The sequence below is a fragment of the Podarcis tiliguerta genome (genome assembly GCF_965153285.1).
Source record: "Podarcis tiliguerta genome assembly, chromosome: 14".
Lineage (NCBI taxonomy): Eukaryota > Metazoa > Chordata > Lepidosauria > Squamata > Lacertidae > Podarcis > Podarcis tiliguerta.
Window position 1 is genome coordinate 36,165,033 of NC_139547.1, and position 16,757 is coordinate 36,181,789.

A 16,757-nucleotide genomic window follows, 5' to 3' on the forward strand; every position below is an offset into this window, starting at 1 on the left:
ACTTAGCAGTACGAAAGCACCCCCGGGTGCAAGTAGATAAATAGGGACCGCTTACTAGTGGGAAGGTAAACGGCGTTCCGTGTGCTGCGCTGGCTCGTCAGATGCAGCTTGTCACGCTGGCCACGTGACCCGGAAGTGTCTGCGGACAGCGCTGGCCCCCGGCCTCTAGAGTGAGATGAGCGCACAACCCTAGAGTCTGTCAAGACTGGCCCGTACGGGCAGGGGTACCTTTACCTTTACATCTTCACCTGAAGTGAGCATGTGCCCAAATAGATCTGAAAAAGACAGCTGAAATTCTTTTGTGAGGAAGCACCTTCATTCTTCACTGTTCTTTAATATCATCCTCAAAAGTGAAAAAGAGGCCCTTTGAAAACATTGGATCTGAAGAACTATGGCCAAAGGGATGTAGTCACTAGTACTCTTCCTGCAGCCCTGTAACAGGCTCAGTTTTTATTTTAAATATATAAACGTATTTATATATGCCTTCTTGTAAAAGAATCAGGGTGGCACACAGGAACATAAAAAAACCCTTAAAAGCAATATAGACCAATCATTAAAATTATTCAAGGAAATTTTAGACAACTGCATAGGCCTCTTGGCATAAAAAAGTCTTTGAGAGATTCCTGAAAGAAGGGTTGCACAAGCAGAAAATTCATTTTGGAATTTAAGTTGCGTTTGTCTCTCACAGTGCTCTCTAAGCACAAGGTGTAAAGCAGTTCTGCGCATACAAGGGCACCTTTGGATCCAGCCCATTAAGTCACAGTCCATGTGATCATAAAGTAAATGAATAAATATGTTCTGCCCCCACCCGGGTTTTTTCTTTCCTATTCTAAATTTTCAAAGTCAATTCTGTACTTCTGAGGTACATGAGCTCTTAGTTCCTAAGTTGTTTCTGTTGTTTGCTGCTCATTCCTCCAGGAACAAGGAGGATTTTACTGGGGATTGGTCTTTATTTGAGGATCCATAAATGCGACAGTGATGATCCATGTGTATTATATTTTATATGTCTGACACTTGTAATTATTTTGTCAGTATAATTTGGTTTGTTCATTTCATTTAATAAAAAACGTTGAAGCTCAAGGGAAAAATGTGAATGCTAGCATTCTAAACAAATTGGCAAGCTGCCCAGAAATACCTCAGCAGCTATAAGTACACTTCCCCGACCCCACACTCAAAATATATTAGGCCCTCCCATTCTCTAGGGCAGCTTCTGTGACAGATATTTCTTTTTAGTAAGAGTGGCGCACTCTGTCATTTTAGTGCATCCTTCTGTTTGTATTCAGGTCCTTGCCCTCACCTGCCCTCAGCACTCAGAAGTTGTTACTAATATTGTGAGCCAGAGATCAGACAGGGATATATTCTAGAGGAATATTTCTCCCTTCTCACTCTCTTCTTGAATTCCTACTGATTCAAGCACTTGGGGAATTTTCAAATCTTCCTTTTGAGAAAGCAAACACAAATGCTCTCCCCCACCTTCCCCTGAATAAATTGTGTGGGTGGAAGTGGGGGGTTGGTGGAACACACACACACACACACACACGTACGTTTTAATTAACCCAATAACTGTCCTGCCTCTCTTGCAATCCTAAAATTATCTTCATCCTCCTGGCAGCATGTTATCACTGCATTTTCAGACAATTCTCTTGCTTCTTCCAGTTCTCAGGCTTTGTCACCAGCTTGCCATATTTTGTATCTGCTTTTGCTTTATCACCAAATTGTCCAAGCCAGTTCTGCAAGACCCTTGGACACACAAATTTTGAAGAGGTTCCCCCCAAGGTCGTTTGTTGGTACATGTGACCTTGGCACCATCTAGAATTGTCCCATTATGAGTTTCACTTTTAAAGTTATAAAATTAACAATATAATTAATAATTTAGAAAATAATAATACATACAATACTAATTTAGAAAATTGCTGGAAATCGGCAAGAAGCAAAAGAACAAAATCTATCAGAATGTAGTTACCGTATTGTTCGCCCTATAGGACGCAATTTTCCCCCTCCAAAAACGAAGGAGAAATGTGTGTGCGTCCTATGGGGCGAATGCAGGCTTTCGCTGAAGCCTGGAGAGCGAGAGGGGTCAGTGCGCACCGACCCCTCTCGCTCTCCAGGCTTCAGGAAGCTATCCGCAAGCCTGGGGAGTTCCCGCCGGGCTCCCAAGGCTTGTGGATAGCAGCCTGCATCCCAAAGTCTGGGGCGCGCTGAGAAGTGCGCCCCGGGCTTTGGGCAGATATCTGCAAGCCTGGGGAGCCCGGAAGGAGTTCCCGCCGGGCTCCCTAGGCTTGCGGATAGCAGCCTGTTCTGGGGGCTGGGGTCGGGGGAAGCTCGGGCTTCCCCCGCCCCAGCCCCGCGCCTGTGGGGAAATAAAATTTTTTTTCTTTATTTCCCCCCCAAAAAACTAGGTGTGCCCTATGGGCCGGTGCGCCCTATAGGGCGAAAAATACGGTAATTTTGAAGGACTTATGCTTTTGTAGAAATTCTCAGCTTTTTTTTGCCCCAGCTATGTATTTCATTCCTCACTCCCCATCCCCTGCATGTTGGAGCAGTGTTTTTGCCCCTCCCACATCTGATAACACTGGGATTCTGTGCTTATACAGAGCTCTTAGGCACATCCCCATTCACATCATTGGAAAGAAGAGCTCTATGCCTAGAAGTGGCCCTTGTACTGAAGTGAATGGGAGAACTATGAGAGTTTTGAAACTCTCACATCTGCAGCGAACAGTGGAATTGGCTTCCAGTTTGTTTCTGGGCTCAGTTAAAAATTCTGGTTTTGATCTGTAAATCCTTAAATGCTCTGGGTCCATGATATCTCGAAAAGTAGCTTCTTCTATCAGAACCTACCTGAATAATTGAGCAATCATTGGAGAGCCTACTCTGTCTCCCCCTGCTTTCAGAGGTGTTGCTGATGAGCATGGTGGACAGGGTCTTCTCAGCTGTGGCACCAAAGCTATGGAATGTCCCCCTGAGGGAGGTTTACTTGCCCTTTCAGCAGGATATGAAAGCCTTTTTATAGTCATTTCAAACTTTTTATTTTAATGTGCTGAATTGTCTTCAGATTTTTGAACTATTTATTATTTCATTTCATTTTTATCACATCTTTCCTCTACATGATCTGCCCCCATTTGATCCTTGCAACAACCCAGTTTTCTTTTTAATTTTACTTGTCTTTATTTGTGTTTTTATAAATTCATGTTAGCAACTTTGATTACCTCTTAGATAGCAAGATAGAAATAACTGGAGATAAAAACCAAATAAACTGTGTACCCTAATTCAAATAGACTAGGGTGAGTAACAAACTCTGTATGGTGCCCTGCTTGGAATCATTTCTTTTCTGGTTTACAGTCAGATTAAAACACAAGTCTCTAGCTCTCACGCTTGTGGAAACAAGTTTTTAAAATATGGTGTCAACACAAGGAAGCAATTACAAATAAGCTGAAATTCACAGTAGGTCTCCATTTGTCAATGCCTGACTCATATTTTTCACATTAGTGGCAGACGAGCCTTCTTGAATATAAATGCTATAGAATAAATGTAACGCCCACCAATTGTTTATGATGCCTGCCATGCCATTGAAGATAGTATGCAAATTACATTAATTACATGCATCTGAAATATGCAGATTAGTTGTGGTTGCTGCCTGGTGACATGTGTTCTGACATAGCCGACAGTGCCAAATGAACACCAACCTACTAAATTTCTAGGAATCATCTCAGCAATTAATTTGCTGTCTTCTTATGGTACATATATTACTGCAAAAAGCAAGACTCATCTTGACATTCTGCAGACTTTCCCCCCTTCTACATTACCTTTTTCTGTTCCTGTATATTTCCTAGCCTGTTGTTTGAATTTGGGAAGAATCTTTACCCTTCTTCTTGTCTTCTAAGGTTGGCTTTCAATTTCACAGACTAATCGCTAGACAGAACAAAAGACCCAAGTTTGGAAGAGCCACCCTTCCTCAAAGAAATAGTGCCACCTCCAGAAGTTCTCAGCTGAACCTCTGGATGCCCTTTGGTGTTGAGTATTTTTAGTCTTTGGTTTTCTGAGTTCCTGTGCAAGGAAGTATAACAGGGTGGTCACAGGAAGGCAACATTTTACTGCTAAAACAAGTTGTTGGAGGCAGGGAGTGGTCTGAAAGACCTGCTTTAATCCTAGATGCATGTGAGCTGATTGTGAAGGGTGAGGCGAGAGCTTTCTGCACATACTCAGAGATGCTCTCCCTTCTGGCACAAAGAGGAAAACCTGTGCCATAGTAACTGGACAGTGCTCAGTATCTTCATGACCTGTGGAATTTGGCTTCCTGAGAATCTTAGCAAATGTCTGGAAGTATAAAGGGTTTGTAAGTAGCTGGCTCTACCTAATCGGAGTCTGCATGTTTTGACTGTTGCTTCCTCTGTTGTATCTGTGGGGCCAGTTCTAATCATCAGCCGACTTGAGCTAAACATGAACTGCTAGTAGCAGCGGTGTAACATGAGAGTGAGATCGTGACGCCTCTTCCCTTCACTGGGAAATTGCAAATTCCAATTTGCTTTTAAGTCTGCTGCCAAGCTAACACGGCTGATTTGGGAAATATGTAAAGTAGTAGTGGTGTTAACGTTGAATTCTCACCTTTGTTATTACTTTGGTAGGACAGTTGCAGGATGAATCCAGAATAACAGAACACTTTTTTTTTTAAAAAAAGTCAGATAATCTGGATTATAAAGGCACCTGCGGTTGCTACATGGCATTAAACTGCAAGATATAATTTTTGGTTCTTGAGAGGGTTGCCTAGCAGGCCTAGCACTGAGGTGGGGGATAGAGGGAGGGAATCAAAACTCAAACTGGACACCTCATCTGAAATCCAGTTCCTTTTTGTTTGTATGAAGAAAGAGGATAACATATTCTATTGCTCCTGTTTTTGTTCTGTGAATTTACCTGTTTCCCTGTTACGTTCCTGTAGGTTGGCTTGTTTATAGATCAGAAACGTTTTTCATGGCTGTGATTTCTAGTATTGACATTTGCTAGGGAGCTTAAGGCGGTATTTATTTATTTAATGTTTTAAAATATATGTCCTGCTCTACTAGGCCTATGCCTTATTCAGGGTGGCTTTCAACAATGTAAACTTCAGAAGCTGCCGCAGGAGGAAAATGTGGTCTGCACCATACATTATTGTATTGCTTTGTATTGCTTAATGTTTCCATACTATGTTTAAGTGTATGAGGTGCTTCACGGGTGCTATCTAGTTGTAATTATTCCAGTGATCATGTGTGGCAGGGGTTCTTAACTTTAGGTCCACGTTCACTTAGAAGATTTCCCCCCCCAGAGTTCACAAATACTATTTTCTTCCTGTTACTTTGACAATTGGCTTTGTGGATAGGGCGGGGGGGGGGATTTCATAGCTTTAATCAGATTCCTGAAGGGGTCTTTGGCACAAAAAGGTTAAGAACCACTGCTGTAAGGTAAGTCTATGATTCCCTGCATTGCAGATGGAAGGAGAGGCTTGAGAATGGCTTGCCTCAGGCCACCCAGTGAGTCGTATGACATAGGCAGGATTCAAACCAGGGACTTCTTGATTTATAGCTCAGTCCCTTAGCCGCATTGCTACCACTAGCACTCTGTATGGCCTTCTCACTCTAATATTTTAGCGAACCATTAATGAATTTAATACGGGAAAGACAGGGGCACAAGTTCGGCATGCCCGTTAATTTCAATGGCTTTACTCTGAGTATGACTAATCTTGGATGCAAGCCAGAATTAGAATCTGGACTTTTGCAAAACTAAGGAAGGGCAGCTTGTTTGGGTCATAACTCCTGGCCTTGTCTGAAGCACTGACCCTTGGAGGGACACACACACACACACCCCAAGCTGCCACCAATACTTCCATTTGTAATGCTGTAAAACAGACTTCCTCAGCCTTACTGGTTGAGACTGGTGGAAGGGCCCCGGATTGGGGAAGGTTGACCTAAAATGTTAGGTTTGAATCACAGGAGCATTTGATGCCTGCTGTACCCTGCCAGCTATGATTGACACCAAGCAGAAATAACTCTAGAGAAGCAGGGGGATCCTGTTTTGCTGCTGTCCATGTGAACCCGGCCAAAGCAATGGATCAAGTTGGGGGAGGCTGATTCGGTGGGCTCACCTGATGGTCCTTGAGTCTTCTGCAGTTAGCTGGATGTTTTAGCCACACTTTGGCTTAGGCCCTGATGGAGGAAAGCAAACTGAGACTGTGTCCTAGCATAACCAAGGCAGAGTGGAGTGTGCATCTCGGGACTTCCCCTTGCCATTCCTTCCTTGCTGCTAGTCAGACATCAGGCAGGGTGCGCATGGCAGGCAGCGATGTCCTTGTAACTAGGACAGCAGCAACCCAGGGCTTGAAAAATAATTGGCCAGCTGGAGACAAGAGGGGAGGGAGAGGAGTCCTGTGGAAGCAGCAGAGTGAGGAGAAGGGCAATGACAACAAGAAGGATGAAATGAATGGAAGAGTGGGAGACTGCATAACCTGATGCCAAGTGCACAACTGGTTCACCCCTTCACCACCGCCCCCTCCAAACAGATCACTGACTGTTGTTCTGGGAACACAATTAATTTCCACTGCTGAGGCTGTTCGTTTGACAAAGCACTGAAGTTTTAGGTTCAAGTCTGCAATGGTTGGTGTGGGAGACTCCAGGCGACCTTATGCATCTTGCAGCAGTGTGGCTTTCTCACAAGAACATAGGAACCTGCCTTGTACCAAGTCAGACCATTGACTCATCTAGCTCTGTATTGCCTAAGTCAGGTATCTTCAACCTTTCCAGACCCAGGACCCACTTTTAATTCAAGCATGCATTTGGGGACCCATTTCTTAATCCTTCACTATATATATGCATGGTGGTAGTTTTCCTGTTGTGGCCCTCTTTGGATCAGGCTGTGACCCCATTAGGGAGTTCTGACCAGTGGTTTAGGCCGACTGACAGCAGGTCTCCACGGTTTCAGACAGGAATTTTCTCCAGTCCTATTTGGAGATACAGGGTATCGAACCTGGGACCTACAGAGTCATAGACCTTCCGCAGTCACAGACCTTCCTCAGTATGCAGAAGGACCCAGTGTTGATTCCTAGCATCACCTGATAGGCTGGGAAAGACTCAGGCCTTGAAACCCTAGAGAGCTGATCCCCAAAATCACCCCTCTGCTAATGCTCACGCTGAAGAAGCAGGGCTAAAAACCTTTGAAATGTCATTCTATGGTTACTTTTGCTGGCTGAGAGCCCTTGTGGGGGGAGGTGGAGACAAGGAGATAGAATCAAGGAAGAAAAAGATACTCTTTCCTGTGCTCTCTTGCCTCCTTCAGCTGTTTCCATAGAGGGAAAGGGCTTGGCAAGCTAATGGCCAAGTGGCTCGTCTTAAGGGGCCGAGTCTAGTCTGGAAATTGCCACTTTCTGACCCCCATAAACTGATTTCTAGAGACATACTGTGCAAATTTAAGTGCAGATTTTTTTGGTGGTATATAGAAATGTTGGAAGCTGCCTTCTAGTGAGTCAGACAGCTGGTTCAATTGAGCATTGTCTACGTTATGTTGACTGGCAGAGACTCTTCAGGTTTTCAGATGAAGATCTTTCCCACTTCCTCCAGGAAATACTAGGAATTGAACCTGGAAACTTCTTTCCACATGCAGAACAAGTGCTCTACCCCTGAACTACATCCTTTTCCAAAGAAACAGTAAAGTGAGTGGACAATTCTGAGCCAAGGATTAACTCTTTCACTATCCAAGCCCTTGTCTTGGATATAAATAGTTTGCAATGGATAGTCTGCCCAAGGCAATTTCCTCTATTCTTTTTAGCACTGACAAAGATAATGTGAAGTAGTATTGAATTTGGGATCCAACAAGCCCAGATATTTATACATTTGTACTTTGATGATCTGATGTTTGCTCAGATTTCTGCTGGGCTGGCTTTTAACAATTTGATGCTGGCTTGTAGGCATTTTAAGTACTCTTCGACTGTGGCTACTCTATTTCCTTCTCAGAATGGGGGTAAAACAAAGCAGGGCAGCACTTGTTTACTTGCCCACTACAAGCATGCCCCTAGAAGTGTGTCACTGGTAAAAGTTAGCATACAAGAAAAACTGCTACTGTTGGGTAAGGTAGCAGCCTGCTTACCATGCATGGTGAGCAGCTGATAACTTGAAAGTATAGTTGGTTTCTCTTGCTTTGTCCTCTGAATTGGCAAGGCAGAAGTGCAGACTTAACCAGGGCAGATTTTGCCATTTGTGTAAGAGAGATTGTCTCTGCTGCTTCTTTGCAGGGCAAGGAAGGGCAGATGCTTCCAGTTTGTCCCTCCTTGACCTAGCAAACTCCTGTGTGTTCCATGAGTGCAAAGAGCAGTGCAGGAATTACCCTGAAACAAGGGCCTGGCAGGCAAGTGGATCTGTCACATGGCTTGGTAGTTAGAGTACATGCTTTGCGTGCAGAAGGCCACCTGATCTCAAAGGAACATCTAGTCTGTAAGTTGGGAGTTGCCGACTTTCCTAGGCCTGTGGGCACATGTGGATTTTGGGATGAATGCTGTGATTGCCACCCCCTCTGGACACTTCAGTTTAATTAATCAGAGCCTAAGAAAGTGCATAGAACTGAAAGAGGAAGTGAGAAAGTGCTGGTATTTTTTCCAAGGGAAGAACATAAGTATCCTCACCACCTCATGATCCAAGGGGCTGTTGTGGGGCGGGGCGGTTTCAGAGATATTGTAGGCATTAGGAGAAGAACTCAGGGGCACCCTTGCCCCCATGGGCATGCTGTGGGTGACCCCATGCTGTAAGTAGCAGGAAGCACCCTTCCCGCTGCTCCCATCTTACGATGTCAAGTAATGGTGGCCTTTCTTTCTTGTCTGTTGCAGCCACACCCACTCTTCTGGTTCTATGGCCGCTGTGCGGGAATGGTCCTGCACCCGCTGCACGTTCCTGAACCCCGTAGGACAGCGCCAATGCTCCATCTGCGAGGCCCCGCGCCAGAAGCCCGACCTCAACCAAATCCTGCGCCTCAGTGTAGAAGAGCAGAAATGGGCCTGCGCCCGCTGCACCTTCCGGAACTTCTTGGGCAAAGAGGCCTGCGAGGTGTGTGGCTTCACCCCTGAGCCTGGGCCTGGGGGCTCCCCGCTGCCCATCATCAACGGAGTCCTGCCAAAGCCCACCGCCTTGGTGGAGCCCAAGGGCACCTGCAAGGAGGAACTTCCCAAGGCCGAGAGCCCTGGTGAGGACTCTGGGGGGAAGAGCCCGGAGGAAGTGGGGCTGGAGGATGGCTGGGCCTGCCAGCGCTGCACTCTTCACAACACCCCAATGGCCAACTCGTGCTCGGCCTGTGGAGGCCCCCGCAAGCTCTCGCTGCCCAAGATCCCCCCAGAGGCGCTGGTCGTCCCTGAAGTCATTGCTCCTGCCGGCTTCCACATAGCACCCACCACCCCTCAGCCCAGCGTTGCTACAGACAACCCCGAGAGCCATCCCATTGCCAACCCAGGTGCACCCACCATTGAGCAAGAGAGCCAGAAGATGCCAAGCTTTAGCCTTTTCTCCCCCGGCCTCCAAAACAACCCCGTTCCCCGCAGCCGCCGAGAGGTGCCCCCCCAGCTGCAGCCACCGGTGCCTGAGACCTCCCAGCCGGCCTCCCCACCAGCACCTGTGCAGAAGGCCATTCGCTTCCAGGAGCTGATGGCGACAAAGCGGCTGAGCGTGCTGGAAGAAGAAATGGAGGTGAGCCCATCGCCCTGGAAGTGCAGCACCTGCTCCCTCCTCAACACCTCGGGAGCCGGCGCCTGCGAGGCCTGTAGCTCCCAGAAGGGAAGTGACACCATTGACTTGACTGGCGATTCTGTGCGCTTCACACCCTGCGGTCCATCCAGCCCCGACTTCACCACCTGGTCCTGCTCCAAGTGCACGTTGAAGAACCCCACAGCCTCTCAGAAGTGCAAGGCCTGCGGCTCCTCCAAGCTGCATGGCTTCCAGGAACACGGCGCACAGGGAGAGTTGGCTCTCAAATGCCCTGAGTGTGGCTCAGACAAAGGCAGCTGCCTATCCTGCAGCTCTAAGGCCCCCTCGGCCCGCAAAGTGGCCCGCCTCTTCCCCTCGCAGCCACCTGTCACTCCAGAAAGGCCCAGCCAGTGGCCTTGCCCAGCTTGCACGCTGCTCAATGAGTTCAAGGCCAAGCACTGTGTCGCCTGCCACACTCCCCAGGGGTACCTGTTGCAGCGCAAGGGCGCCAAGCCACTCAGGCGCCGGGAGAGTATGCACGTGGAGAAGCGGCGGCAGACAGATGAAGGGGAGGCCAAAGCCCTCTGGGAAAACATTGTCTCCTTCTGTCAAGAGGTGAGTTTCTCTTAGTGTCCTCTTGCCTGTCATTACACCATGGAAAAGTTTGTATCCAAAAGAGAAGTCCTTTTTATTTATACAAAGTAAGTTTCCAGTCCTGGTTGCTCAGGAGACAGGCAGGAAAAGACATAGGCAGTGCTCTTTGAAATCTTAGAAGTTGGTGCAGAGGAGGACTGGGCAAAACTCTTGAGTTTTCAGTGTGTGATCTCCATGTTTTCCATATTTTCGTGTTCTCTGGTAGACGAAGGAGAGTGTTTGAAGATGCTTTGAGAGTTGGTGTAGCAGCCCTGTCTGGTCTTGCTTACTACCTACTGTATTTGCCATTTTTTAATACTTGAGCTCCATCAACTAACATTCATTGTTTTTTATTCGTATCTGTTATTGTTATTTAGCTTTCGGTTGCACGTTTCATATTTACAGACTGCATTTGTTGCCTTTGACAAATCTTCTCATGCTTTTAATCTCTCTTGGATGGAGGAGGAAAGGAAGCACATGAAGTTCTTTGTCTCCTTGCTCCTACTTATGAGCTATTTATTTATTCCATTGATATTCTGCATTTTCCTCCAAGGAACTCAAAAGCGGCATCAAGGTCATCCCATGGGCTCCATTCTGAGTGGGGATTTGAACCTGGGCCCCTAGTGAGAAACTCTCATTAACAGGCATGCAGGCTTTCAGTGATCAGTCATCTTTGTGATGTTCTGGCCCTGAAATAAGCAGCAATACCAAAGCACTTTAGGAGAATTGGGTTTAAGTTCTATCTAGCAACTGATCCATGTTCATACCAGGAATATCACTCCTTCTGCCCTGAGTCAGTCCACTCAAAGATCCAACCCCTGAGGTGCTCTTTTAAAGAATGCAGTGAAAGGGTGCTCAGCCCAAGGAAGAACTTCGGGATTTCACCCTGTATAATTAGCAAGAACAGGTGTCCTCTGGGTCCGCTTGGCAGCCTCAGGAAAAGGCCACTCGCCACGCTCATTAATAACTAATTGTGCGGTGGCTTTAATGATCAAGTGCTGTTTTATTTCTGAGCGGCCTGTGGTGATTGAAGCCACATCAAGCGGGTGCCTGAAATGAAATTTAATCGTGTTAGACTTCTGAGGGAGCAATGCACAGGCACAGCAGGTGGCCTTCATGCAGGGCATCCAAATTTCCAGCCAAGGAATAGAGGAGGCCTTCTCTCCTTTCTCTCTCTCTCTCTCTCTCTCTCTCTCTCTCTCTCTCTCATGTTCCCTCATTGCATTCCCTCAAACCCTGACACACCCACACACGCACACCCACACCCACACCCACACCCCAGCTCCCAATTCTTGCTGAAGCACAAAATCTATTCTCTCTCTTCCCCCAGATTTTATTAATTTATTTAATTAAATTTCTATTCCACCCTTCCTCCCAAAGGAGCTCAGGGCAGCAAACATACAACCAATACAGTAATTAAAACATCTAAGAACAATTCCAGTACAGATGCAGGCTGCGAAAGATACCTACTTCAAAGACTTGTTGGAAGAGGAAGGTCTTTGTAGGTGCTGAGAAGAACAGATCTTCACGTGCTGAAGTGACTTGAGGGATTTGTTCCAATTTTGTGTATTATTGGGGTGAGGGTAGTTGTGGCACAGCTCCTGTGCACTCGCTTCCTTGCATGCAGCAGTGCTAAAATACAGTCTCTCTATATATATTTATTTAAACACAAAAGGAAAAACAGCATGGAGAATATCAGCATGATTTTTTTTTAAAGCATAGCAGATAAAGCTATTTCACGTAGGCCTGGGAAAATAAAAATGTACTGGGGTGGTACCAGATAGACAAAACAATGGATGCCAGATAAGCTTCTTTTGGAAGAGTGTTTTCATACACAAGCTACTGCAACTGAAAACTCTGTCTAGAAAATTTCAAAGCCATTTACTCCAAGCTCTTTCCTTACAACAGCTCTATCAGGTAAGTCTGTGGTGCTGTCCTTATATTGCAGATTGGGGCTGTGTGTGTGTGACAGGTTTGAGACTGAAAGAGAATGTTTTGCCAAAGGCCATCTAACGAGTTTATGGCAGAGGTGAGGTTCAAACAGGAGGCTTCTGATTCTCAGCTCAGTCTTAGCCACCTGCCCTCAGGCCTAATATGAGTATGAGCCCTTCAGAGGGCACACCTTGCAGCTTATCACTGTAGCATGCACCCAGGAGTTCAAGAATCATGTGCCGTGGGAAACGTACATGAGAAAGCCCACTCTGAGGCAGTAGACAAGTCTGTACTTTGTCCTGAGTTTGTCCTCCTTCTGCTGTGGAGGACAGATTTGTATTGAAGCATCAGTATCCAGACTCTGGAGCTAGAAGCCCCAATGGCTGGTCCCCTAAAGGAGAGGCAGTTTGTTGGCTGCCAGGGATTTGCATGATGCCCACACACACACACGCACGCACACACAATAGAGCCACACTTCTCCCCGACTTAGTCTCAGTTCTCCTCTAGCTTGCTAATGTTCTTTCCATGTTTGTTTGGGAAATGCCATCCCTTCATCTCTGCTTCTTTCTTGGGAGAGCCTTCAGCATTAATCACATTGTAATTCAGGGACCTCAAGGGAGCATCTGACCCCGGCGCATGCCTTGGCAATGGCAGCACAGCGAGCACTGAGAACAGGCTGTTGGGGCAGAAATTTGCTGGGAGGTTTGAAGCTTGAGGGAGCTTCAGTGGCTGCTGCCTGGACACAGCAGCACAGAGGGGAAGGGAGAGAAGCCAACTGTGCAGTACAGTCCTCCTTTGCACATTTATTTCAAGGCAAGTCTCACTGAATTCAAAATGACTTCCTTCCAAATAAGTGTGTGTAGGATGACGACCTTTCCTCTAACTAGAAGAAATGTATTGCAGGAAGCCTGCAAAGCGAGGAATCGTGGATGCTGATCTCCAGTTCTCTTCACAGCAGCTGAAGGGGAACAGATCAGGTTGTCTGACTCTGACACATTCTTTTTAATCACTATTTCTGAATACGGATACAATCAGGGACTTTTGCATTCTGTGACCTGAACAAGCAATGCAGAAATCAGCATCCCAAGAATCTCATTCTCTACCCCCCCCCCACTTCTAATAAATAAATCAAGTTTCTAGCCCTTATTGTTGGAGACAAGTGCATGAACCATGCTTAGTAAAACCGAAGAAGCCAGACAGGCTGCTAATTTGGCTTTCCGAGTAATCAAGCCATATTTCATAGCTCTGTAGGATACCTTCTCCATTCTTGTGCAAAGCAGAATATTTTGCATAACAGCAAATGTACACAAGTCACATACCTGCATTGCTTGGTAGAAAGCTGGGTTATATTGAGCTAAAATGTCTTGCCTGCATCACTGCAGAGCTAAGCTTGAAAATAGGAAAACGGGGCTATACTGGAGGATTCAAGTATTCAGTCACCTGCCTGGAACTGTCCCAGGTCTAAGTCTCACTGTTTAACGTAAGAAGAGCCCTGCAGTTGGATCAGATCAATGTCCTCTCTACTCCAGATTCCTCTTCCCCGCAGTGGCCAACCAGATGCCAGTGGGAAGTTCACAAACCGGGCATGAGGGTGATAGCCCTCTCCCCCTGCTGCTCTCCAGTAATTGATATTCAGGGCATTCTGCCTTCATAGCAGTTGTTCCTTGGTTTTGCTTACATGTAAAGTGGAGCTATGACAGATTTAAGGGGGAGAAGGGGTTGACTGTACTGGACTACTTGCCCTGTTACTGAGCATGCCCAGGTGCTTAACTCACTTGCCTGTTTACCTTCGTATTTCATCAGCTGAGGCCCCCATGGGTGCTGATCAAGGAAAGGATGTTGGCAGTTTCATCCCCTTTAGTGAGCAGAGGTATGACTCACTGTATGCCTGCCTCAATGTGCAGGCTAGTCCTCAGATAGCAGGAACTGGGCAAGACATCGAACTGTAACCCTAGAGGGAGTCAGACTTCAGCAGTACTGGGTTTGTTGGATAAGGAGCAGCTTTAGCTGTTGTTTAGCCACCTTTTGTTCTAGCATATGCACAGGAAAGAAAGTTGGAATGAACTGAATTCCCATCTGCACTTTACATTTAAGGCAGTATCATACCACTTTAAAGAGTCATGACTTCCCCCCCCCCCCAAGAATCATGGGAACTATAGTTTTACTGTGCTAAGAGTTGTTAGGAGACCCCTTTTCCACTCAAAAGACCTTCATTTCCTAAAGTGATTTGACAGTCAGCCCTTCTCAGGAAACTGGGCATTGTAGCTGTGAGGGGAATGGGGATCTCCTAACAACCCTCTACTACAGTTCCCATAATTCTTTGGGGGAAGCTGTGACTGTTTAAAGTGGTATAGTACTGCTCTGAGTCTATGGTGCAGATGGGACCTGCATGTCTCTAAAGCAAGACTGCCAGCATGTGTCCAACAGTTGCTGCAGGAGCGCCTGCTTTCATGTGGAACTGAATATCAGTAACAAGGATGCCCTTGGGCTTCTTAAATTTTGTATCTGCAGAACAAGGTCAACTTTGTGGATGACAGTTTCCCTCCAGGGCCCAAGTCAGTCGGCTTCCCCGAAGGGGACAGTGTCCAGCAGCGAGTGAAGCAGTGGCTGAGGCCTCATGAAATCAACTGCAGCATCTTCAAGGACCGTTCAGTCAAGTGGTCTGTTTTCCGGACACCTCGGCCCTCTGACATCCTGCAAGGGCTCCTGGGAAATTGCTGGTAAGAATTAAGGGCAATCGGATTCCACTGTGATTTTTAAGGGGAATTAGATATGTGGGAACCCCATTGCTAATGGCCATTGTACACGAGCAGAGAGTGTGGTCTGGACTTGGTAGATCCTGACACGTGCACTTGCAGCCAGCTCAGAGTGGGAGGACACCCCAAGGCCTTTACATTTCTACTATCAAAGCTTTCGTTCTTTCTGCTGACTACAGATGTTGGCTGCCCCCTGGTGGCATGCAAGAGAGATCTGATAAACCAACCACTTTTCCCCAGCAAGAATAAAGGAGTTTTCCCCCTCAGCAGGGAGAACATGCAGATCCCTTTAGGGCTAAAAGATGAGCTACAAAGCCAGGACCTCAATGGAAAAGTTTCTCATGAGCGGGACTGTACTTAGCATGTGCACATGTATATCACATTTAAATCTTTCGAGCCCTGTGATTTTCACATGCTATAATTCAAGCAGCATTTTTCACAGTGATCAATCTGCTGAGACGCTCCAAAGGATTATGGGGTCATATTCTAGGACTGTGTTCCCCAGATCACATTGGACTACAACTCCCATCATCCCTGACCATTGACCATGCTGGCTGTTGGGAGCTGGAGTGCAACATAATCTGGGGGTGCAAGGTTGGATAACACTGTTATAGAGCATGGACAGTATTCATGTGGGCTGCTGGTCGGGCTTGTTGGGCCTTGCAGTACTTTCCTGCAAGTGTGCATTACTAGGGAAGACAGGAGTGAAAAGAAAGCCTCTGGGGTCATTCTTGCAGACCGATAGCATGGCCTGCACCACAGTTCCACTTTCCTCTGTGTAAAATATGAACCATAATAATCTCTGTCGGAGGCTGTCAAGCTTTCAAGCCTTGAGAGAACACTTTCCACATCAGTGTGTCTGCTAAGGAACTCTGCATGCCTGCCACAAACCCTGACATAGATTCTAGACTATATATTAAGGTACACGCTCAATTTGCGCAGAATGCTGGCCAAGTCAAGTGAAAATAGGTGCTCCAGAATTTCACCCATCACTCACCTGCGGCTACACGATGACTGAGCAAGGTTGTTTATAGTAGACAAGCTGTCTTTTGATTAATCTTGTCTGTGTTTGATGATCATCTTGTTGTAATGTTCTTGTTTTAATTTGTCCTGTTGTAATTTGTTGTAAGATGATTTGGGAACCTGAAGATGAATCAAAAAATTGATTCTCATTGAACTCTGATAAGCTTCTCAGGATTCCCCAGAGGTCTGAAAGCCATTATCAAGTTGTCATATTGCCCTTTCCTGGTGGAATGATGCTAACCGGATGCCAGAAGCAATGGGCTTTGGTTGGAGGGGTACATACTGATTCCTGGGGATGGGCTGCAGTCCATAGATATGGATAAATAAATTGCTTACTAAATTCAAAGGGTGGTATAAGTGAAAGTGGGTCACCTGGTGGACTCCAGCTCCCACCATCCCTCACTTTTGCCCATACTGAAGGACCACAGCTCAGTATCACTGGAAACTGTGGGTGTCAATAGATGAAACCTCAGAATCCAGTAGAATCAGCTGTTAGGCGAAATACGACTCCAATAAGGATTTTTAAGAGTTGGAAACTTTTCAGTTAGTAGTGCCATGTTATGAATTTTTTTAAAAAATCAATTCATTGTGGTCTGCACATGCAACTGGTGAAAAATTAGCCTTTAGAGTGATTATTCCCTGTAGCCTATGACTTTTTAAATTTTGCAATCATGCATCTATTTTTATTTTTAAAAACCACTTGTTCAATTAAATGCTATTAAGCCAC

The 16,757-nt window shown here is 46.2% G+C and overlaps 1 protein-coding gene across 3 annotated transcripts in view; it reads left to right on the forward strand.

Annotated features, from left to right (window-relative positions):
• CAPN15 (calpain 15) overlaps nt 1–16,757 on the forward strand; it is a 94,315-nt gene that overhangs the window by 60,353 nt on the left and 17,205 nt on the right. For all 3 annotated transcript variants that reach the window (XM_083412418.1, XM_083412416.1, XM_083412417.1), the window contains exons 2-3: nt 8,840–10,301; nt 14,763–14,971. In XM_083412418.1, the coding sequence (XP_083268544.1) occupies nt 8,862–10,301; nt 14,763–14,971 (1,649 nt within the window). In that variant the 5' untranslated portion in view covers nt 8,840–8,861. The remainder of the gene's footprint in view (nt 1–8,839; nt 10,302–14,762; nt 14,972–16,757) is intronic.